We start from the raw sequence: 24,085 nt of genomic DNA on the forward strand, positions 1-24,085 counted from the left end.
GAGTAGTGGTGGGATTCAGCTCAGGGCGAATAATCAACTCCTTGAAAGACCAGCTCGCTGCACCGGTTCCCTGCAGCCTACTGCGCCCTGTGTCCCCGTAGCTTGGACAGGGGCAAGCAAACGCCTCCGTAGGCACTATGGTAAAATCAGGGCTCGGGTACGGTGTGAATCCTGATTCCTGCATCGATGTCGACAACGACAAGCAGGGCGTGTACCGGTGTACCACAAGTTCAGGCTGAGCCCTGAATTCATGGGTCGGTTGGGCTGGGGGTCGATGATTGACGGCTCTCTAGGGCTTACGGCCATTGCTACTGCAAGTCTGCAACATGCAACCTCCTCGCGTAGCACAGAAGTAGTGCTAGCCCACGTTACTCATGTGACCTGCTTGTCCCCGTTGCCACTCCTTGCAACTGTGAATGCATGTGGCCTTGGTACTTACCAACTCCTTGCAACTGTGAATGCATGTGGCCTTGGTACTTACCACTGTCTCCAACTCCATCCCGTGTGTGTGATAGATCGATCCTCTTCACGGGCATTGTCTGGTGGTCTGGCTCTTGAAAGCATTTGGGAAATCAAGCTTTCGTACGTGGTGGCATCTCATTAGCTCAGGTGCTAATTGTCGTAGTCGCCATTGATCTCAGCTGAGATTGTTGCGCCATACTCTGTCTGATACTCCACATCTCTCTTCTCTGACTTTTCTTGCATCCCCTCCTCGCCTCGGTTCTGAGCTGAGCTCTGCTGAGTCCTGACCACTCACCCAACTCGGCGTACATAAAAAGAAGGCAGCTTTTGGCCATTTGGCGGCTTGGCTACTCTACTGGGAGCGAGCGCCACTGTGCCGCAGCCGACGCCACGGCTACTGGCTCCAGTCCTGCTCCTGCCTGCATCCCCTGTTCCTCGGCTACTCGGCGAAACCTTATCTTTTCCCCGTATGCCCAGCCCACCACTACTCCACTAGGGAGAAAGAAACATACGCATGCCACCAACGCAGCGACCTCAGAACCTCTCAGATACGCATCAGTTGGCAGAAGCAAAGCTGCCGAGGGGAGGAGCCATAAGTAGTAGAGAGAAGGGGGACGGCGTGCGGCGTGGTGCTGGTACCCGCAGCCCGCAAGTAAACGATACCGACACCGAGAAGCAGCCACGCACGCGCGGAGCGAGAGCGAGAAGCGAGCGGGCAAGTTAGCTAGCTAGTGCCGTCGGCCACAGCCCGCCATGTCGGCGCTAGTGGACGCGCTGTGCGCGCCGCCCGGCGACGCGGCGCTCATCTACGACACCTTCAACGCCGCCAGCTTCCTCTTCGACGGCGCCGCGGCGGCGGCGCTCTACGACGGCGCCGGCATTGCCGTCGTCCCGCCGCTTGCGCAGCAGCAGGCGGCCGGGGAGGTGGCGCCGCTGGGTGATGAGGCGCAGGCGGCGACGTCGTCGGCGCCGACCAGGGTCAGGAAGCGGCGGCGGCGGGCGCGGAGCTGCAAGTCCCGGGAGGAGACCGAGACCCAGCGGATGACGCACATCGCCGTGGAGCGCAACCGCCGCCGCCAGATGAACGAGTACCTCGCCGTGCTCCGCTCCCTCATGCCGGAGCCCTACGTCCAGAGGGTACGCCGCACGCGCCTCTCTTCCTTCGTTCCCACTCTCTAGCAAACGGACATCGCTTCGCGTCAACCATGTTCCTTTCCCTCCCTGTCCTCTACTTGCTCTTCTCGTGTTCGCCAAAGGAAGAAAGCGATGGCGGAGCAACCATGGTGGAAGCATGTCCTTTTCCCGAAAGAGACCCGCCGCCATTGCTGTTCAAGCATCGCGCGAGCAGTTCGTGCAAGGCATTCCCTTTTTCTAGGTCAAACGCCACTATATACATTACCACCTGCCATTCGCTAGCTTTCCTCTACTGTTCGATTTCTTTGTTCAGTCTTGGTCCGGCACCCACAAACCATGCATTAATGTGTCCCCCTCTATCATTAACTCCTCCCTCGTTCTTGCAGAGAGTTTAATTCAATGCTCCATGGCTACTGGCTAGCACTCCGTCCAAATTCTGACAAAATTAATGCTCTATTATTTTCTGGCTCGAAATCTTTGGCAGGGCGACCAAGCTTCCATTGTCGGAGGGGCAATCGAGTACGTGAAGGAGCTCGAGCAGCAGCTGCAGTGCCTCGAGGCGCAGAAGCGAACGCTGCTGGTTCATCAGCACAAGGCCGCCATGCCGGACGCGACGCCGATGCACCACTCCGGTAGCAGCACCAAGACGGAGTCCGCGACGACGCCGCCGACGCCGAGCAACTGCAGCAGCAGCGTGACCGAGGACGCGGCGGACCACGCGCCGCCGCCGCCGTTCGCGCAGTTCTTCACGTACCCGCAGTACGTGTGGTGCCACTCGCCGCGCGGCCCCGCGGCGGCGGCGGAGGACGCCGGGCGGCCGGGGGTGGCCGACATCGAGGTGACGCTGGTGGAAACGCACGCCAGCCTCCGCGTGATGACGCCGCGGCGGCCCGGGCAGCTGCTCGGCCTGGTCACGGGCCTGCAGGCGCTCCGGCTCGCCGTGCTCCACCTCAGCGTCACCACGCTGGACGCCCTGGTCCTCTACACCATCAGCGTCAAGGTACTACCACGCGGCGCGCGCGCATTCGTAGCTGCTTTCGATCAGTTTCTTCTCTCAGTTTAAAGTTTCCACTTTTAGTCCCGCGTTTCGATGGTAGGACAGAGATTCGCAGCGAACACAGCCCAATGCAATGCGCTCGAAAACTAGAGGGATCTTGCACATTAGGCTCACGAATCGAGTGATTCCAGCGCAGGAAAGTTTGCGTGTGTCTCGGCGCATCATTTAGGAATCATGAGCTCACTCTGCACGAACCAAAACCCAATAGAAAATCCATTAGCAACGCTCTGAATGAGCGAGCTGTGTCCGTTGATTCGGCACAGCACGGCATCAATCTTAGGTCTGAACAAAAGAGCGTCAGATATTCTCCTGCCGTAGGATGGGTAGACCAAACATCCAGGGGTCAGCAGGGGGATCATCAGTGATCACATCGCTGCTGCAGTCCGGCACACGAGAGGTCCTTTCGTGCACCGAGTTCGAACCAGCGCATTATTGTTGGAGGCGAATCATATATGCTTTTGATTTCCCCCGCCAAAATCTAAAATCTTGTATGAGAGAATCCGATGGAGCTGACACGAACACTGGACACCTGGGTCTTTTCTTGCTCCCCGCCGGTACGACTGCATGCTACAGAGGCGGTGTTGGTGTGTAGTGCTTTGCTTTTGACCGGGGAGTTCAGCGAGGCACCGGGGCCCCTGCCTGCCAACCTGCCATGGCGAGCTGAGCTCGCATCGGCATCGCATGCAGGGCAGCTCCACTCCTGCCTTTGTCAATGGAGTTGTCGCGTCGGTCTCCATGTTCATGGAGTGTGCGCTGCACTGTGCCGAGCTAACAGTAGTAGGAGAGCCTAGGAGTAGTAGTCGGAGTAGACACTGTGGCGAGCTGCGAGCTGAGATGCGTAGCGTGTGACTGTTCATGGAGATGGATGTTTACACAGGAAGAAAAGAAAAAGGAAAATACTGGCGGCAGGGTCCAGGGGGAGAATCTTTTCGCTGAATTGAGCGGAGGAGATCAAGATTGGCATCGAGAAATGGGCGGAAAAAGGCTATGCCTATGCGGCAGGGAGACAGCGTACATGTTGCTGCCGTCCTCTCATCTCCTCACCTCTCCGCTTGTGTTTATTTTGGCCACGGCCGTACGGCACTGTGCCGTAGTTTACGACCACGGGCAGCGGTGGTGGGTGGTGGCAGCAAGTACCGGCAGCAGATTCCCCTTCGGTTGATCCTGATGCATCAGTCATCTAGGCATTCACATGCGTGTCGTCCTTCACCTCGTTCATGCATAGGCAGGTGGTCTAATCGTGGCGTGTGGCTTTGGTGTGCAGATCGAGGAAGGCTGCGGCCTGGCGACGGTGGACGACATCGCCGCCGCCGTGCACCACGTGCTCTGCATCATCGACGCCGAGGCCACCGAGAAGCAGCAGATGCTCGCCGCCGCGGGCCCGCGATAAAGGCCTCCCGGCCGCGAGCCGTTCGAGTTCGACGACGTCCCCGGCGATCGAGGTCGGTCGAGGAGAGAACCATTGCTGCAGGATGCCGTGGCCCCAATCACGCACACGGCCGGGTCCTTTTCGGCCGAGGCGCGGGGCTTGTGAGCGAGCGGTGCCAAGGCGCGTCTCCTGTGCTTGCCGTGCGTCTCCCCCCGTTTTTGCTGTGGAACTGCCGTTTTGCAGGGTTCGTGTGGGACGTCTCGTCGTAACTGTGTAGTTTGTTCCTTTTTCTCTCACTGTTTTTTTTATTGTTTTTCTAGATGTCCAAGCGTGTTGTTGGCATGTCGTCGCAATGTTTCGTCTCGCATTCTATGTGTGATGGTTAGCTTCTTCTCCTGCCACATATATGTTCCAGAGCCGCCTGTTCCTCTCTTGGCACATTCAGTTTGAAGTCCCAGGGACGAATCATGGGCTGCACGAATTTGTGGCTTTCTGGTGGCTTCAACAGGCCTCAAGTGGGCTCATTATTGTTACTTTGTGGCCCAAATGGTGGCCCATTTATCTCTCCATCGGCCTAGTAAGCGCATAGAAGAGAGAGGTAAGGAAAGTCGCAGGAATATCGGCCCGCCGCCCAAACCAGGCCACTGGGCTAAAACTGTGTGCTGGACCTGGACCTATCACGCGGAAAGGCCTTTTCCTCAAGACCACCCGCCCGCCCGCAAATTTCTGCTCGCAGCTAACAACAATTACAGCCCACTGCAACATCACTAAACTGACAGGCAGGTCCTCAAGAGTCAACAAAAAGTCATTTGTTATCTTATTCAAAAACAGTCATTTGTTATGCAAGTATATAACGAAATCCTTTATTTTCTAGCAATTTTACTATCAAGACTCGGAATTCTTGAAGAAGGCAGAAGTAATAAGGAATAAAACAGCTCCTCTCCCTATCAGGGCCAGGAACGCCTACGCAAGCTCTCGTCCGGACATCAAATCCGACCCAAACTTCGGCTCATCTCAACTTCAACATCCCCAGAAAATAAAATACTACCGCCGCTGTATGGACACCTCTGGTGAGATCGAGCACGAACGCACGACCTCTTTTCTGTCTCCTTCCCCAGACGCCATGTGCAGCCCTGACCCCTGGCCTATTTCCCCACCGGCCGGCCAATCATCTCAATGCTTCGGAGTCACTCATGTCGCGCGTGTTCCAATTCCTGACGTCGTGTGACCAGTAACCGTAGCACAGATGACCACGCTCTTCGCTTTTCTAATCACTTCCCTGAGCAGAATCAGCGTTCATCGAGAGCACTCAAAAACATTCTGGCCCAAAGCCGGGTAGCCCCCCGTTTTGTCATTCTACAAGGCTCCAAAACTCGCAATAATAAAGTGCATGATGCAGGGGAAAGTCGCACTAAGCAGGCCATGATTTGTTATGCAAGCTCGCGCTCGCGCGCACCTACCGCTTTTCCATGGCGAGGATCCACATGCACTGCACCGACGTCTTAGACAAAAAGCAGAGGCCAAAACGTTGCGTGAGTTCCACATCAGTACACTCCAGCTCTGACCCAACTTCGCAAGCATCAGTCCTGAGTCCTGACTGCTGACAGTGAGCTAAACAAAATGATACATGTCAACCAAGGACACTAGCTAGAACAAAATATTTGTTACCAGGAACATCTGCAAGTTAATTTTCCAGCTGAAGAGGACTTGGAACTTCTTTTTTCTTTTGTGGTTCCTAGCTTACTGGATTGAGTGCAAGTTTCATACTAATATGTACTAAGCAGTTGTTGATCCCGGGTCTGCATCAACCTACCCCCCAACTACAAATTGACATCGAAAAATGCATGTTAATGGCCTAACCACAGGATGGCCACCCAAATTGTTGTGCTAATAAGTAACAGAAACTTGAATGAAGGGTGTCAGTGCAGCGTTATGAGCAGCGAGGCACTGGTCACCTAACGAGACCAAACACCTCCGCAGAGTAACCAAATCATACAATAATTCAGGACAGGAGAGTGAGTCACGCTTCCTTTTCCAAGTTCAACACGCACATCAGCAAATGATTGCTCTAAATTGACAACTACTAGAAAGGTAATCGCCAGTGCTGAAAATCACTCACTTCTCACCTGGAGAAACCCTTTGGCCTAAGACTTAAAACTCACTAATGCAGGGAGAATTATCTGGTGTAGAATCCAATGTTATGAGAGAAGTAGCAAGATGGAAGAAATTGGGGTGGAAAAGGGAAGTTTTTCAAGCCCTATACAATTATCCAGTAGAGACACCAAGCAGGTGCAGGAGAGGAGATCTCACCAGTCACCATGCACCAAGCATTGCAGACGAAGGGTTTCGGCAGTCTGTGCCACCACAATTCACAAGAACCGATCGAAACAGGATGAAATCTGCGGACTCTTGGTGTTGGCACCTTGATCTTCACCGAAAGCACACGCACACAAAAAAAGTATCGATGTCATGTATCCTAGTCAGAAGAAGAACCACCGAGAATCCATGGCCTCACATTGGAAGAACTGAATCCTTTCCCCTGCCACTCCTGCTGCTGAAGCATGACCTCCCCACCGACGGCAATCTCTTCGCTGCATCCGGCAATGCGCGGCCGCTGCGGCCGCCGCCGCCGTCCTTGTTGCTGTGCTCCCCGTGGCACCGTCTTGACGATCCCGAGGAGCCTGCCAGAAGGCCGCTCTCTCGGGCCATCATCAGCTCGTCCTCCAGGCTGGCCTGCAGCACGTCGGCGATGGACATGCGGCCTTCGCGGTGCGTGTCCGACAGTGACGACGACGCCCTCACCGGCGGCGCGCCGTCCTCCCTGATCTCGACAATGCCGCTGGCCTCCTCCGATCTCCCCGGGCAATCTTTCGGCGCCTCCTGGCTGCCTCCACCGCCGCCGCCACCGTTGCCGCTGGCCGCATTCTGATTCTGGGGCTCGTCGCGCGCCTGCTCCGAGTAGTCGTCTATGGTCAGGACCAGCTCGGTGTTGTCTCTCCGGTGCTCCTCCCGCGTGCCGCGGCGCTCCGGCTCCGGCTCCGGCGACACCACCCCGACGGTGACGAACGTGATGTTGCAGCGGCAGAGCGGGCAGTTGGAGTGCGACTTGAGCCACGTGTCGATGCACGGCAGGTGGAAAGCGTGGCTGCACTTGGGGAGCAGCCGGAGGCTCTCGCCGTCGCGGAACTCGCCGAGGCAGACGGAGCAGTCGGTGCTGTCCACGAACCCGTCGCCGCGCTTGTACTTGCACACCGTGATCTTGTTGATCAGCGTCTCGTCCAGCCCGTCCGGCGGCACGGAGCTCCACGGCTCCTGGCTCCGCGAGCCGCCGCCACCGCCGTCGCCGCCGTGGCCACGGCCCCTGCCGGAGCCGAACAGCCTGTTCCACAGGGAAGTGAAGGTGCCGCAGTACTTGGAGATGATGGTGTAGTAGCTGACGAGGAGGAAGGCGCTGGCGAGCACGCCGATGATGGCGATGACGAGGGGCGAGAAGGTGGGGCCGGAGGAGTCGTCGCTGCCGCCGCCGAGGTCGAAGGCCGGCGGCGGGGGTGGGAAGATGAAGTAGCACCACTGCGGGCAGTACATGCTGCAGAGGCCCTGGGAGCAGTCCCTGGTTGGCTCATAGGGCACCCACGTCGGCTGCGGCCCAACAATTGCCGCCGGAGGAGAAGACGACGCCACTGCCGCCATGGAAGACAGAAGCACAGTAGCAACAACCAACACCGCTGGGCTAAAGGGGGAGGAAAGGATAGAGAAGCTGAGCCCCAACGCTGGGTGAATCTGAGCTACTCCTATCTCAGACAATCCGCCTGAGGCTGCCAAGCTCTAGCAGAAGGCTAGAGCAGAGGATCTCCATGAGTTTCTGGTCCAAAATCCAAATAATTGTGGCCAGATTGTGGAAGCAACCTGCTAGAGAGGTAGGTGCCTGTGCTTGTACTCCTACCTCGGCACTCCAGGTGTTGGGAAATGTGAGAGGAGAAGGGAGACAGATCACGAGATGCTGCCAGTGTGAGGCATGCCTTGAGACTCCGAGGAACTGCTGCTACAGAGTACAGATCAGTGAGAGGAGTGAGAGCCAAAGCAAACCAAACTGGAATGTTCTTGCTTGGAAAGCAAAGTATTTTGCGAGTGGGAGAGGCTGACAGGGGGAGGGGAGGAGGAGATGGATGGTGGTGGTTGGAGGCTGGGGCCTACGCTGCCGCTCTGCTTTCATTTTCTTTTCCTTGATCTTCTTGATCTGCTGCTGTCGTTCACGCCTCCCCTTTACCTATTTTGTCTCCTTTGGCAGACAAGAGAACGAGGGCGTTAGGATGATAAGGTGATAGAAGTAGAAGTGAGTGATTTGGGATGCTTACTTCCCCTGATGCAGCTGTACGCATGTACCAATGCAGTAGGTGCCTGATGCGTGATGCCTAACTCACTCACATTGAGCAAACAGAGTCCTTCAATATTTTGTCACTTGGCAGAGGTGACTGAAACTAACCATGGCACACTTCAAGTTGGCACTTGGCAGGTAGTCAAAATGGTGTAACTAATTTGGAGCCCGATGACTAAGGTTGTACTACCAAGATTTTTTTTATTTTTAACCTTTTTTTAAAATATTTTTTTAAAAAATCCGTCCCCAACTAAATTTGCACGGGATGACCCTTTTGCATGCGCCAGTGCTCGTGGCGCAGCAAAGGGTGCCAGCATGGCGCGGCGCGGGAGGGTGGCTAGCGTGGCATTGACGTGGGCAAGCCAGCCCACCTGGCGCGTCAGGCTTGCCACGCCAACTCGCCTGCGCGGCAACGCCCGCGTATGAACCACGCGTTGGCTCCCTCCTTCCTTCCTTCCTCCTCCAGAAACACCTGAGCCCGACCCCAAGCACACGCCGCTAGCCGCCGCCACCCCTGAATCCCCCCAAATTCGGTGATTTTGATTGGGCAAAGTAGTGGGAATCGACCACCACTTCGTTTGGAAGGTATCCCCCAACCTTTTCCCTTATTTTATTATTCCATTTGGTAGATCGAAGGATGTTTAGGTGAACTAGGGTTAGGTTGTTGATTTAAAATTTTGATGAAATGCAATATTGTTATGTGTTAGATGATGCTTAATTCATACGCACTAGATTTGACATGTACCCGCGATATTGACGTGTAGAACTTGTTGCATGCTTCAATTTAGTTAGATATTCATGCAATTGTGTAGTGAACATGGCATTGGTAGGTTTTATTTTGCAATATGTCCAATTAATATGTCCAATATGTTTATTTCGTAATAAACTTGCTATAGTTTTTATGGTAAAGTGATTGTATTTTGTAGATGGATTGTTTGGTTCGTATGTTTGATGGTGGTATTGTGAAAAAGAATGGGGAATTTGGGAATATGAATGAGGTAGTGGAATTGATTGATGCTCCTCCAACTTTTAAAGATTTAGTTGACCGTGCAATGAGAAAATATGGATGTAGAATGGATGAGATTACATTTAGAGGCCGTTTTGATTGTGGGAAAGGTAGAGCTCATTATGTTCTTATGAACTTGGCATCCGATTCAAACTGGAAGCAATATAAGGACATAGTTCAGCAATCCAATGTTGCATGTTTGGAGGTGCTAGTTGAAATTTTTCGTATGCGTAGTCCAAATGTTGCCTTGAGAGATGAAGTGCCGGTAGTGAATCGTAATACTACCCAAGAGTCAGAAATTTTGCAGCACGGTTTAGGTGAAACACAATCTGATTTTGGCTTGGCCATTGTGAATGATGATTTTCCCAATGATACTTTTGAGCGGGATGAAGCAAATATAGATGATGATGACATATTTATGGGTTCCGAAGATGGTGAATTCGAGGATGATAGGGTAGAATATGTCGAGGAAGAGGAGGAGTCACAATCTTAGAGTGATGGGCCTGAAAATGAGAACGAGAAGTCACAATCTAAGGAGGATGGACCGCAGGTCAACACTACAACCGTGCATGATGTAGAAGCCATTGTTCGTATGAAAGAATGTTTTTCTTACACCCATAACGAGTTGCAGTTGTTGAAAGAATGTGATGTTGAACTGCCATCCGTTCCCAATGATAAGGACATAAGTATGGTCCACAAAGCCATATGTGAATCTAGTATGGTGAATTTCGAAGGGATACCCTTTAGTGAGAGTGCAGTAATTAAGAAGGGAATGAAGTTTAAAAGTCTCGAGAAGCTCAAGTTTTTCTTAGCTGACTACGCAGTGAGGTTACATAGGCCTTTCAGCATAGTTCACTCTGACAAGAACATAAGGTACGATGTCATGTGTAAGCAAGGATGCCTTTGGCGTGTATGGTCTCGGCTAATTACAAGCATCGGACAATGGAGGATTTCAAATATTGTGCAACCGCATACTTGTCATTCTTCACTGCCGAAGTGAGTGCATGCCCAGTGCACAACAAAGTACCTTGGGCGGCGTATCCTAGGCATTATCCATAAAGACAACGAGACATTGGTGTCATCCCTCGTGGAGTCCATATTCGCTTTTAGTGGATACCGTGTCAAGTATTCAAAGGTATGGTGGACGAAGCAACATGCATTGTCCTGCTATGGGAGACTTGAAGGAGTCCTATGGCATGGTTCATAGGGTACTCATAGCTATGGCCTACTACAATCCTAGGGTTAAATGGTTCACTGACTCATGCGGCATGATGCAGTCTGACAATGGTGTTTTGAAGCACGTGCTCCACAGGGTATTTTGGTGTTTCCATCAATGTAGTGTGTCATTTCAACATTGTCGTCCTGTGATACTTGTGGACGGTACATTCTTGATAAGGAAATATAAGGGTACACTACTGATGGCAGTTGCAGTAGATCCAAAATAGCAGCTTGTGCCTCTAGCTTTTGCCTTTACCGAGAGTGAGAACAATGACAGTTGGTCATGATTCATGAAACTCGTTCAGCGACACGTACTTGGATCGTCACGGCAAGTATGTATGATCTCGATAGGCACCATGGGCTCCTAAATTGTGCGAACGACCACATGGACGGGTTTCCACCGCTCGTGCATAGGTGGTGCATGAGGCACTTTGCCGCCAACATGTGGCGTCGACAAAGGAACAAGAATGTGATTGGAAAATTGAAGACTTTATGCATGGTAGATACGGAGACAGGTGTTATGAGATGTTAGAATATCTAGTGAAGGACTTGAACGATGATGAAAAAAATGGTTGAAGGGTGAAATGGAGGATAAGGACAAATGGGCGCAGGCTTTCTATGAGGGAGGGATGCATTGGGGTATTATGACCAGGAACTACTCGGAATCCCTAAACGTTATTTTCAAAGGCATCTGAAGTAGGCCCGTATCCGGAATTATTGAATACTCCTTCGAAAAATGCAGCGCCTACTTTGTGGATAGATAGTAAAAGGCATGTGAATTGTTGAATGAAGGTCATCGGACTGGGAAGGTTGCAGATGAACATATATAAGAGGCTGAGCTTAGGTCCGTTAACCAATTACCAGAACCGTACATGCCAGAAAGAATGGTATATTCTATAAGAGGTTCCGGTACTACTAACGTTAGGGTGAGAGCCATGGAGGCCGACACTATAGAGTGTATCTCAATGAAGTTTTGTGCACCTGCAATGTTACTCAATTGTTGCACCTTCCATGTTCACACTTTATTACAACTTGTAATGTAAGAGGTATTAACTATGAGAGCCCCTTATACATGTCACCCTTGTACTCTAGGAGCACACCATTAGAATTTAGGAATCAAGCTTTGAACCTTACCTAGATCCGTCACAATGGCCGTTATATGAAGGGCTAGAGTATGTCCCAAACCCCAATTTGAAGAGAAACAGAGTAGGTAGGAGGCAGAAGAAGCATTAGAGAGGCGACATGGACGAGTCGCAAGGGAGGCTTTCAGTAGATTATGGAACTGACGATTTTGATGTGGATAAGTCGGAAAATTGTTGTCGAAGCGCGAGAACCAGTCTGATGGCGAAGAGCTCAATACTGCCGCGCCAGCCAGAGTGGCGCGGTAGATATCTGACCTACTGAAAGGTTGGTGCACTATGCGCGGCAGCTTAGCTCTGCCGTGCCAGGCGGCTAGCGCAGCAACATTGTACTGCCACGCCAGCCAAAGTGGCGCGGCAGAGCTCTAACCTGCTGAAAGGTTGGTGCGCTATGCGCGGCAGCTCAGCTTTGCCATGCCAGGCTAGCTGGCACGACAATATTGTACTGCCGCGCTAGGCTAGTTAGCGTGGTAGAGCTCTGATGTGCTAAAAGGTTGGTGCGTTGTGCGCGGCAGCTCGGCTCTAACGCACCAGCCAGCCTGGCACAGCAATATTGTACTACAGCACCAGCCAGAGTGGTGCGGTAGAGCTCTCACCTACTAAAAGGTTGGTGCACTATGCCGTCTTGTCCTCTATCCCTTTTTTATTGCATGCTACGACCCTCTTGTCCTCTATCCCTTTTTATGTGTGTGTTCACCTAGATCCTGGCTACATTAATATGATCTAGCATGCAGTTGAGCCACTAGGTTGGGCTAGCTGCGGGTCTTGGATCAGAAGAATGGCTTACACACATGGATTAGAGAGTGCAAATACTTAGATTTGTATTACCATCAATAGATGGTACGATCGATGTTGATTGCATACCGTACCCTCTCGTTCTCTATTCCTTTTTACGTGTGTGTTCACCTGGATCTTAGCTACATTAATGTGATCTAGCATGTAGTTGAGCCACTGGGCTGGGTAGTGGGCTTGACGCGGTAGCAGCAGGGCATGGGGACCATGATATAGGAGATAAAGCTGCACACTCACATGCAAACATTGACCACGATCACGCACGCACACTCAATGCAAATAACATAATACATAATACATGTTTCTCATAAATATTTCTCACAATAAATATAGTTTTCCACAATAAACATAGCTCTCTAAAAAATGAACATAGTTTTCACAACTAAAGAGAAACATGAACCAACTGAATGAAAATGTTCATCTAGTCAGAGTCACCTCACATAGTAACTCATCATCATCATCCCTCGTAATAACAACTCCCTTCCCTTTCTTATCCAAATTAACCTTACCAACAGGTAAATTGGCAACAAATACCTTCATCGCCTCCATTTGCGCCTCTTCCGCTCTTTCTTGTAACTTTTCCATTTCAATCTTTCTTTTCCTTGCCCTAGCCTGCTGCAAATATTCTTCCCTTGAACACTTAGGGTATTTTGCAATCAGATCAACCACAAAACCTAAGCGATCTCTCTTCTCCCTCAACCTTTGTTTCTCCAACTCCCTCTCCTCCTGCAACTTCCTCCTATTTTCTCTCTTCTCATCTTCAGTTAGAGGGCGTGGATACTTGGTTATATTCTATCTCCAATACTTAATAATAGTTTCCTTCGCATAAAGTCCTTCGGGCTTCACTCCAGTCTCCTGAACCATGTCTTGGTATATTTTCCCCCAAAACAAGTCACTGTCAGGTTTAGGCACACCATACTCCTTCCTAATCTTTTCTACCAGTTCTTGTGTTTATCTTGACTTCCATGGTTTCGATATACGATCCAACTTTAACAATAAATCACGACGACCAGAAAAGTCTTCCCAATCACATGTCCTTCCCTCCTATAACAAGATATTCATAATGTTACAAATTTGAAACAATGGATACACATTTCACATGTAATGGGATAAACATAAAAAAAAAGAGATGAATAGTTACTCATCCAGTAATCGCCATGTGCATTGCCACAGAACGAACCATATCCAAGCTTAGAAGGCACCACACCTTTTGTTGCCAATATACCACACTTGCATCTACGACTAGGACAGGACACACATGGCCATGGTGCCTTTCCACACTCGAACTCCCGCACTTGCTCACCCGTTGGCCACATCGGCTTAGGCCCATAGTTATACTCATTGAAATCATATAGCGGCCACCCATCCTGCATAAAATCGGTGACAAGATTAAACGGTGCATTTTAAAAAACTAACACTGCTTGCTATACATCATACTAACATTCTCCTACTAAACTTACATGGGTCGTTAGCGAGCATCAAAAGAATTGAGTGAACTTAGGTGGAACCCCTAAGTTAGGACGCATAAGCTTAACAACAACTCCACACTTGCACATGGGAGGATCCCTCACACGCCTACAAGCAGCCTCATGCTTCTCCTCCTCGGTCATTCTAAGCTAGGTTTGGTAGAGTAGGAACCCAACACCTAAACTGATGGTATGGTTTAAGCTTTGTGCTATCGTATGGGAATAGGCGGATCCTAGGATCATATTTGCCGGGTCCATCTATCCACTGAACGAAATCACAAGGCACGGCAGGCATTGGATCAAACATCCACTTGCACACATAGAAGGCTCTTCCAGCTGTCTTTGAGTGCCTTGATTGTTTCACCTCAGCTTGCACGCCACATCTACAAAGAGGTATCGGAAGGGCAGGAGGTACGGGAGAATCCGCATTCGACTCGCCCACGTAATGCACGTACCACATACGTCGTTTGTATTCACACCCGGACGACGTCATCTCACCTACACATCAAGTGATCAAAAACTAATACACAAATAAACTTTAGACACGTAATCCATCAACTTTACCATACCAACTATAGACATCAATTGGACATATTGCAAAATTAAACCTACCAATGCCACGTACACTACACAATTGCATGAATATCTAACTAAATCGAAGCATGCAACAAATTCTACACGTCAATATCGTGGGCAAAAAGTCTAGTGCATATGAACTAAGTATCATCTAACACATAACAACATTGCATTTCATAAAAAATTTCAAATCAACAACCTAACCCTAGGTCACCTAAACATTCTCCGATCTACCAAACGGAACGGTAAAACAAGGAAAAAGGTGGGGATACCTTCCAAACAAAGCGGTGAACAATCTAACTAGTTTCCCTAACCGAAATCGCCGGAATTGGGGGGTGGCGGCGCCCGGCGGCGAGGAAGTTGATCGGGCTCGGGGTTACTGGAGGAAGAAGAAAGGAAATCGCCGGAATTGGGGGGATTGGGGGGTGGCGGCGGCCGGCGGCGAGGAAGTCGATCGGGCTCGGGGTTACCGAAGGAAGAAGAAAGGAAGGGAAAAGGATGAGGGAAGCAACCAAGCGCCCGTATGGTTGGCGCGGCAATCTTGACGCGCCAAGCGGGCTAGCGCGGCAAGCTCCCTGTGTCAGTGTCGCGCTGGCCCGGCCTCCCGCGCCATGCCACGGTGGATCCCTCTGTCGCGCCAGTGCATGTGGCGTGGCAGAGGCTTCCTGCCGCGCCACGAGCGTTGGCGCGGGCAAAAGGGTCACCCCGTGCAAATTAAGTTGGGAATAGGTTTTTAAAAAAATATTTTAAAAAAAATGTTAAAATTAAAAAAATCTTCTACTACCAACCAAACATCTTAATCAATTGCACATAAGTATTTTGGTTCTTAGTTTTGAGATTGAGCTTTTGGCAGTCAAAATCACTAGAAAATGAAGAATTTTCTCATGACGCGATTCAGGCATCCACAGAATTCAAGAAAACAAAGACCACATAACATAACTATTGGCATAAAAATATTTTACTGTCTACACAGGACAAACTTACATGAAAACTAAAGCTCCAAAGGACCAAAGAACGTCCATTTCTATCAAAGCATCCGCAGGTATAGCGACTGAGGATCTTGAAATCGTTCTCACATCAATCTGATTCCCTTGTCGCTTCAAGTAAACTAAGACAACGGCGGCCAGTCCGCCAGATCAACTTTCTTCAGATTTACTTCTCCTGATTCAGACACCTTTCCTTACTTTTGTCATGATAAGTCGCTAATCGCTCTGTATTGGTGCAACCACATGAGAGCCTGCTCACCTAACCCAACTTCATTTGAGGTCCAAGTTTAACCTTGTCTATTCAGGTCTGGGCGCAAGCATACACTCGACTGTTCATATCCTCATGTTGCATCTAATGGTCACGCCTGAATGAAGCAACTGATGGTAGGAGCCAAATTATCTTCAGCAGTCAGGACAACAAACAATTGATGAGTACATAGAAGTAGGCAACAAGCCCATAAGGAAAGGTAATTTAATGTAATGGACCAGATCGTCAAGGCCGAACTGATTTAATAGGCAGTGTATTTATTTTCTTTTGGATGGCATGAACACGAATCATTGTCACTCAGTGGGGGCAGCAGTGTGACCAGCTACAGGAAATGAAGATGACGACAGAAAAAACTGGGGACATGCGGATCAAGGATCAAGGACGATGTGTGGCTCCATTCATTTGAAAGGTTAAGACCACCTAATTTCGGGTGCTTTTGATTTTGGAAGGGTGAACGGCAGAAGACTATCAAATGATGCTCAATGTTTTCATGTACTCTGTAAAACGCAAATAAGCATCAGTACTGATTGCATTTAAGATTCTGGTGAACAATGCCATACAAGGTGCAAACAGAGTGGAAAAGAGAACTCTATCAGCATGCCAAAGAAAATGAAGTGAATGGAACTATAACAGAATGCTAAAGTCGATAACAAACACATGGGCTAATTGCTGGGAAAAACTAACCCCAAAAAAAAATGTGAATCCAGCTGGGTGATATCAAATGCATCATGTGTCGGTGTGCGGACATCTTTTTCAATCCATCATCTATTTCTCGTATTCCATCCATACCATTTTGCCCTTTTGTTCTGTTTCCTCACATATAGATCTTATCGAGAACGCATAGCTCTGAGTATAGATTATATTTCTCAAAACGAATAAAGGTGCGCCTAAGTCAAGTGCTGAAAATTCCATTTATTTCAGAGTTCAGACTAAAATAGAATCGATTATAGCCGTAATTTCGTGGTCCAACAATGACAGAATGAAATTAGGAGTTCCTATACAGATGACCATTATTCCCTTTATTTTATTTTTCCAATGTCATATCATGAGGATTTATTTTGCCTTGTCATATCATGTGGAGACATGTAATCAAATAAGTTAATGGAAGATTGGTTGGAGAAAATATCAGGGACAACAAGAACATGAGGCAAAGGATCATCATCCCATCTTGTTTTTCCAAAAGTATGAGTCCCATTAATAAGGATCGGATCATTCACGATTTTGTGCTTTCATGGTTAAGAACAAAGTGAACTATCCTTGACATCAACAAAGTAAACTAACCCCATCGGTGCATCTTTGTTCTGTAGATTTCAGGTTTGCATCAGATAAATCTAACCCACTTGCTCTTTAAAGTCTGCCAAAGCGGCTGTTCTTCTCCTGGATTCCTCATTAGAGCTGCAACAAGGAAAATATTATGGTTGTAAATACATGCATGCAACAAATGACCGATTTATTCATCACGCTACTTTACAGAAATGCAGTTTTTCCCTTTTTTTTTCTTGACAGATCACGACATTGTAATTGTCATAAATTAAATGTATTTTACATGAATCCATTTGGTCCCAATATGAGAAACAGACACTTCAGATAGAGAGTATCAGCGCATAAGCTGTCTGCTTTAAGTACTCAGAAGTTTTGCAGAAAAAGGTAATCTCAAATAGTCTCAGTCCAAATCACAAATGCATGACTTTATTCTTAATGTAATAGAATATTAAGGTTGACAGTTAGAATTTTACGAATTCAAAAAAGATCAAACACAGAAGCTATGATGAATCTGTTATCTGTTATCTGTCCCATATGAAATCAACATAATACACTCCAAGATATCCTATAAAACACAAGAATCTAGTCGAGTTTGAATAAAATGTCAAGAATGTCCGACATTTTCATGCAGACATAAACGTGGAACAATCTTGATAGTTTGTATAGGGTAGGGGATAAATGGATAGCATCATAGTACCGTAAGGATGAAAAGTACTAAAGTAGTGATCAGATCCATGGGGAGTATGGAATAGTTAAATCATCGCTTAGCTGGAAAAGCATGGACGAGGGCTACCAAGTTCAATCTTTCCATGGCTTTGTTGCAATGAGGTGGAAAAGGGCAGATCCCACTTGCTGCACCCCACTTTTCACAATAAAATAAAGCTGGGCACTAGGAAAGAGAGAATGTGGAGCTATGTCGTAGCAGCACATGCCAAACCGATTCAGCAACAGCAGCCATTCTACTGTTCTAATCGTTTCGAGCAAAACAGGATGATGCAGATGACGCGAGTAGTGGTAAGTCAGTCAGTGACAACTGGGCTAGACGTTGTGGTTCTCAGAATAGCATGTATAATTCCAGCAGAAAGCAACATGGCACTATGGCAGTATGTTAGAAGCAAAGGTACAATAATTACAGCAAGTTGGTGGTAACTGGTGCAAAATGGCCGTTGCAATTGGATTTTATCTAAAGGTAAAGCTGCAAAACACACACTTGAGCTTGGCTTTCCTACATTTGGGGAGCTGGCAGCCTTTCTTGGGCTTACTGATCAAGCCACCGAGTTCTGAAATTCAATCTGGCAGCATCGTTTGCATCTTGCAAGAAACAAAATTCTCAATGCGCAGCAAATTTTTTTTCTTTGATATTTGATATTACCATGAAAAAGTCGCCGTTCCCACAATCATATAAAGGTGTAATTGTCGATGAGATGATAACAGAAGAATCTGCCCTTCAGCTATCCAACATTATCATGCCACGTCAAAAAATAGTTTCAGCAAAGCAGAGGAAGTTGTCACCTCGGCTACCATAAGCTTAAAGTAGCTGGGAACAAAAGCTGGATAGAATCAATTCTTCAGCTGTATCGAGCATAATCAAGCCACATGAAAGGTATGCTTCCTATAAAGCCAAGCATATGCGGCAACCATTTGTCTAGCTTTCCACCATCCTTCCTAGTTTTTGGATTCAAGTTTGCTAAGTGATGGTGTGGAGGCAATCCTTTGGCACTATTGTAGGAGTGTACTCAGATGGCGGACTAAAGCGCGGATATTAATTTTTTGTCAGCTGTGAACTTCCGGCAAGCAGTCTAAATGCCTGTTCCATGTGTTAGTCAGACTGGAATTGCAAAATGCCCAGTTCTGACGATCAGGCTAACTGCCATGACCGAAGGCTTTGTCCAATGACCTTGAAGGATAGCCAAACACCACCAATGGATGCTGTAAGCTATTGCTAAGTTCAGCTCAAGGCAGTAAATCTCAGATTCTTGGCGTTTCCTCATCAATCCGACACGCTCCCACAGCCACCCAATTTGTGGAAGCCGCTGCACCTTCACTTCAGCCTACGCCCTTGAATGCATCACCGCACAATACAAAATGCACACTGAATTATATAGTCGGGATAGGGTTTGGCATCTCACCTCGATTGGCGCTTGATGCAAATGTCGCAGTGTCGGGCAAGAGGCGATGGAGATGGGAGCGGACACTACCGGTTTGTCCCGTGCCGCTAATCCTTGGCAGCGCACCCCTCTTCCCCACTTGCGGCAACTTTCGTTGGACTGAATTCAGCGACCGGCAGGAGGCACGCGACATTGCGAGGGAGCCACCGCGAGCGACAATTTTTGCAACCGCCTACGCAGGCGGCCGTCGACATCTTCACACCCGCACGGCCGCTCCGAATCAACAAATCGATCGGGCGGAAGGGACCCCGAGGGGGCCGTCGCCGCCTCGCCGGAGATGGACGGGAAGCCACGAGGGAGAAAGCGCGCAGATACGGAGGGGTTATTTTGGAAAATCATAATCCCGTTGAGGGGGGTAAATGAAAATAATCGGATCGCGAGTATTAATCGCGATCCAATTTAGGGGTCTAAATGAAAATAATCGGATCGCTATTATTAGTCGCGATCCAATTTAGGGGTGTAAATGCAAATAATTAGGGGGTTCGATGTAAATACAAAGGGATTTCTTTTTGGAAATTATCGGGTCGCGATCCGATTAAGGAAGTCTTTCTGCTAAAAGCCTGTATCGCCGGCTCGCCGCCGCCACGGCCGTGCTCCGACCGAACTCTCCGAAGGCCCGAATCCATCCCCGGACCGACTAGACTGGAAAGTGAAGGGAGCAGATGATCAAGGAGGAGGGATCGGCTCGGCGGCGGCGGCCATGGAGCTCGACGCCCGCGAACTCCAAATAGGGCGCCGCTGCGTGCCAACATGACAAGCGACGCCATTGCCGAGGCCCCAGATCTTGAGCTTGTCCCCTCGGTGGTGAACTGGTGAGTTGTGACTGACGGAACGATTGCGAGAACGTTCCCTAGGAGCTTGACAGTTGACACCGCCGGCGCGCGCCGTGTCGAAGCTGCGCGCGATGAAGGCGCGGGTGAGGGCACGGGTGAGAATCTCAGGGACAGGGCCCTGCGGAAGTAGAACGCCGCCACGCCGGGCTGGATGGAGGAGGAGCTGAGGCCGCACTATGCCGGTATGCAGAGCAGGAGCAGGAGCAGGTTACTGATCAAAGCAGAGAGGCTCCTGCTGTGCTTACAGCTAGTCTCCTTTCCATGCTTTGGATCGTTTCGATCGGCGACAGTTTCTTTGCGAATCGAGAACGCCGCGATCCATGAATCCATTTCAGCATTGCCATCTTATGAGCACATTTTGTTCACTGGTATTACAGCATTGCGTGATTGCGTCAGTATTCGGGCTCCAGGAACTCAACACATTCAGGTTGGGGTGCAGGTCTGGTGCATGGAAGAGGGAAGATAAGATGGGTAGATAATGCAGGGATCGCTACGTTTTGCTTTGCTTTTCTTGCTGTGACATCACAAATCTCAAAAATCTAAGAAGAAACCAGAAGTACACACACCTCAACCACAACTAGTCAACTAGTACGGACAATCCAGCCTGCTGATGATGTTGCAAGCTTGCAACCAGTACCAGCGCCTGAAGCCCTGAATACTGCTATGAAGTTTGAACTTGCTTGGCACAAGACCAGTTGTGTTGCTTTATGAAGACAACATGCACTTCAAAATTTTGGGAACGCTTCGGCAGCTTTTGTATTTTTTTTACCCGAAGCAACTTCAGCGGCCTTATGATGCTCCTTCAGTGCAGAGGTGCTTGAGAAACTTGTCCTTAATTGTTTGCAAATTTTTCAGAGCTTCTCCAATTGGCAGACGATCTGTTGGCATCTCCTCTGAACAGCAAATCCCAACATCAAGAATGCAAGTGACGCTAGCAATTCTCATATCTCTACTGCTGCTGGAGTTCAAGCTGCCTGTTGCTTCGCCATCTTTTGTTTCTGTTAGTAGCCTTTTGTCCGCAATAGTACTCAGTCTGTCTGGCTTCTCCAAACTCACTATCAGTTGGCCTTTTCCTGTGAACATCTCCAGCAACAAAATTCCATAGCTATACACATCGCCATGGGTGGTGACTTCGTTGCCCAGCCCATAATCTGAAACCAACAAAACTGAGTTTCTCTTAAATCAGGACCTCTAGTTTAGATATGCTGAAAGCCTGATGCAATGATTACCTATAATCTTTTCTTCCAAAGCACTATGCTGTAGTTAATCTAATTTCATGTATGTTTACAGAGTTACACCCCCCCACCCCCAACCAAAAAAAAAAAATCTTGAAAATTGAGTTTCCTTCAGCAGTGCATATCAGAGTGAGTTACACACCATTGAAGTCTTAAATTCTGATTGAAGATGAAGTATATTAGAAGAGGATAAAGTTAGAAAATAGAAGCACACCTGGAGCTGCATAGCCAATTGATCCTCTCATTGATGCCCACCCACTTGATTTCTCAGTGTCTCGATGCAGAAACCTCGCAAGCCCAAAATCTCCAACATGAGCAACCATATCATTGTCCAGGAGAACATTGCTTGACTTAAGATCACAGTGAATAATTGGTGTTGGCTTATATTCGTGTAGATAATCCAGTGAGGCTGCCACATCGATTGCAATACTTAGCCTTGCAATGAGATCTAATGCCTTTTGTTCGCCATCTTCCATGCTTTGTTTGTGCAGCCGTTGGTCCAAATTCCCATTTGGTAGAAACTCATATACAAGAGCCTTGAAGTCACAGCCCTGAAAATCAATACTGGAGCAGACCTTTAAGATCTTCACAAGGTTTCGATGTCGAACACATCTTAAAGTCTCGCATTCTGCAATAAAACTTTGCCTTGCGCCGCGTTGCATGAGGTTGAGAACCTTAACAGCGACAACTACATGCTGACGATTGCCTCTCATTGTTCCTTTGTGGACTGTACCAAAGCCCCCTTCTCTGATGAGGTCGTTGGACGAGAAATCATTTGTTGCACTGGCCAATTCAGCACAGGAAACCCTCATATGTTGCTCATCGATGACTGACCTTTGCAGGTTTGCTTTCGTTTTTCAGCTCTTATGGTAAAACAAAGACAGAGCGCACACAAATGTGACAAAAGCAAATGCACTGCAAAAGGAGACTATCATGGCAAGTTTCTGATGTGGCTTCTCGGAGGTGTGGTTGGAGCAAGGTGGCAATTTTAGTTGAGATATACCACCACACAGGCCATCATTCCCAGTGATTAAGATCGTGGTCGAATTGAGAAATACCCCAATGATTCAGGGAAGAAAACCTCTCAAGCTCCCAAGGACTTCATGGATAGTTCCAGATAAATTATTGTATGAAAGATCAAGCACTAAGAGGCCCGTTAGATTGCCTAGTCAAAGTTGAATTGACCCTTCAAGTCAGCGACAACTGGGTTAGAGTGTGTGGTTTTCAGAATAGCATGTATAATTCCAGCAAAAAACAACATGACACTATGGCAGTATGTGGAAGCAAAGGTATAGTAGTAATTACCTAGTTGGTGGTAACTAGTGCAAAATAGCACTACGATTGGATTTGATCTGAAGGTAAAGCGGCAAAACACACATTTGTGCATGGCTTTCCTACATCTATGTATGGGGAGCAGGCAACCTTTTATTGGCTTACTGATCAAGCCACCAAATTATGAAATTCAATCTATCAGCATCGTTTGCAAAATGCTTATACAGGTGTTAGTAAAGTGCCGAGTTCTGACGATCAGGCTTTCATGACGAACTGACAATCAATCTGTGGAAGCCGCGGCACGTTCACCCTACACCCTCGAACGCATCACCGTACAAAACAAAATGCACTGAATTATCGGGACGGGATAGGGTTTGACCTCTCACCTCGATCGGTTCTTGATGACATGACGCGGTGTCGGGCAAGAGCTGCGAGCAGGCCGTTCATCCTCGGCTGCGCGCCCCTCTTCCCCATTCGCAGCGACTTTCACCGGACTGAATTCAGCGGCGGAGGCACGCGACACGGCGAGGAAGCCGCCGCCGCAATCGACGAAGCTTGCAACCGCCTCCGCAGGACGCCAACTACGTCATCACACCCGCACGACAGCCCGAATGAACGAATCGATTGGGCGGAAGGGACCACGAGGAGGCCGTCGCCGGAGCGAATCGAGAACGCCCTGATCCATCGCAGGATTGCCGTCTTAAGAGCATATTTTGGTCATCGGTGCTGTCGACGCAAATCTTTAGGCCAACACACGAAAAGCACTCGAACGTGCAGCGAACGTGCGGAGGGGCTCCTTGCTGCTTCTCTTGCACAGGTTGGTCACGCCGGTTAGACCGGTTTTGTCGATAAGCCGAGTGAAGAAACCAACAACGTCCATTCGGGACGGACCCCTTCAGGGCAGGTGCACCTTATGTTGCCTTAAGCTCGGCAAGCTAACTAGGACGCCTCCTCATACCATGAATACAGGAGAAAAACAACACATGAGATTGGAAAGTAAAAAGATAAAAGGTAAAATGATAAAAGATAGATTGACTTGTGATCGATTGGATACCGTCAATCGGCCATGGCCCTTTATATTTATAGGATGAGGAGATCTTGCTTCGTTAAAAGTTGAAAAACTGATAAATCTCGTATCAAAATATAACTCCTAACTCGGACTACACAGACCAAACCGGTCTAACCACCCTGTCAAACTGGTCTGATCAGAAACCGGTCTAACCACCCTGTCAAACTGGTCTGACCAGTTTTTCTGAGTGCAAACTTCCCGAGATCATAACTCTCTCATCCGAACTCCAAATCGGACGTTCTACATATGTATTTTGATCTACATAACGAGAGCTACACAAGGGTGAATTCCAATTTGCATTTTGAGGACTTTGGTCCAACCGATCTGACCGTTGAGGAAACTGGTTCAGATTGTCCAGATCTGCCAATATTGACCTCAAACACATGCCCCCTATTTT

At 48.7% G+C, this 24,085-nt stretch overlaps 3 protein-coding genes across 4 annotated transcripts; 1 reads left to right on the top strand and 2 right to left on the bottom strand.

Annotated features, from left to right (window-relative positions):
* Positions 1-633: 633 nt before the first annotated feature.
* On the top strand, positions 634-4,425 carry LOC117833713 (transcription factor bHLH96). The gene is made up of 3 exons (XM_034713309.2): positions 634-1,599; positions 2,081-2,596; positions 3,918-4,425. Exons 1-3 carry the CDS (start codon positions 1,216-1,218, stop codon positions 4,041-4,043), a joined length of 1,026 nt encoding a protein of 341 aa, XP_034569200.1. The 5' UTR covers positions 634-1,215; the 3' UTR covers positions 4,044-4,425.
* A 1,579-nt stretch (positions 4,426-6,004) lies between these two features.
* LOC117833702 (E3 ubiquitin-protein ligase Os04g0590900) lies at positions 6,005-8,293 on the bottom strand. The gene has a single exon (XM_034713300.2). It carries the CDS (start codon positions 7,710-7,712, stop codon positions 6,534-6,536), a length of 1,179 nt encoding a protein of 392 aa, XP_034569191.1. The 5' UTR covers positions 7,713-8,293; the 3' UTR covers positions 6,005-6,533.
* A 12,264-nt stretch (positions 8,294-20,557) lies between these two features.
* LOC117841855 (probable LRR receptor-like serine/threonine-protein kinase At3g47570) lies at positions 20,558-23,516 on the bottom strand. Of its 2 annotated transcripts, none has more exons than XM_072294627.1 (3): positions 23,006-23,516; positions 21,562-22,533; positions 20,558-21,278 (listed from the first exon to the last, which is right to left on the bottom strand). In XM_072294627.1, the coding sequence occupies exons 2-3, from the start codon at positions 22,157-22,159 to the stop codon at positions 20,902-20,904; spliced, it is 975 nt and encodes a 324-aa protein (XP_072150728.1). In that variant the 5' UTR covers positions 22,160-22,533; positions 23,006-23,516; the 3' UTR covers positions 20,558-20,901. The 2 variants fall into 2 exon arrangements, with proteins under 2 accessions (XP_072150728.1, XP_072150726.1); XM_072294625.1 differs by having other exon boundaries at positions 22,653-23,516.
* Positions 23,517-24,085: the final 569 nt, after the last annotated feature.

The sequence above is a fragment of the Setaria viridis genome, chromosome 1 (assembly GCF_005286985.2).
Source record: "Setaria viridis chromosome 1, Setaria_viridis_v4.0, whole genome shotgun sequence".
In the NCBI taxonomy this organism is placed as follows: domain Eukaryota; kingdom Viridiplantae; phylum Streptophyta; class Magnoliopsida; order Poales; family Poaceae; genus Setaria; species Setaria viridis.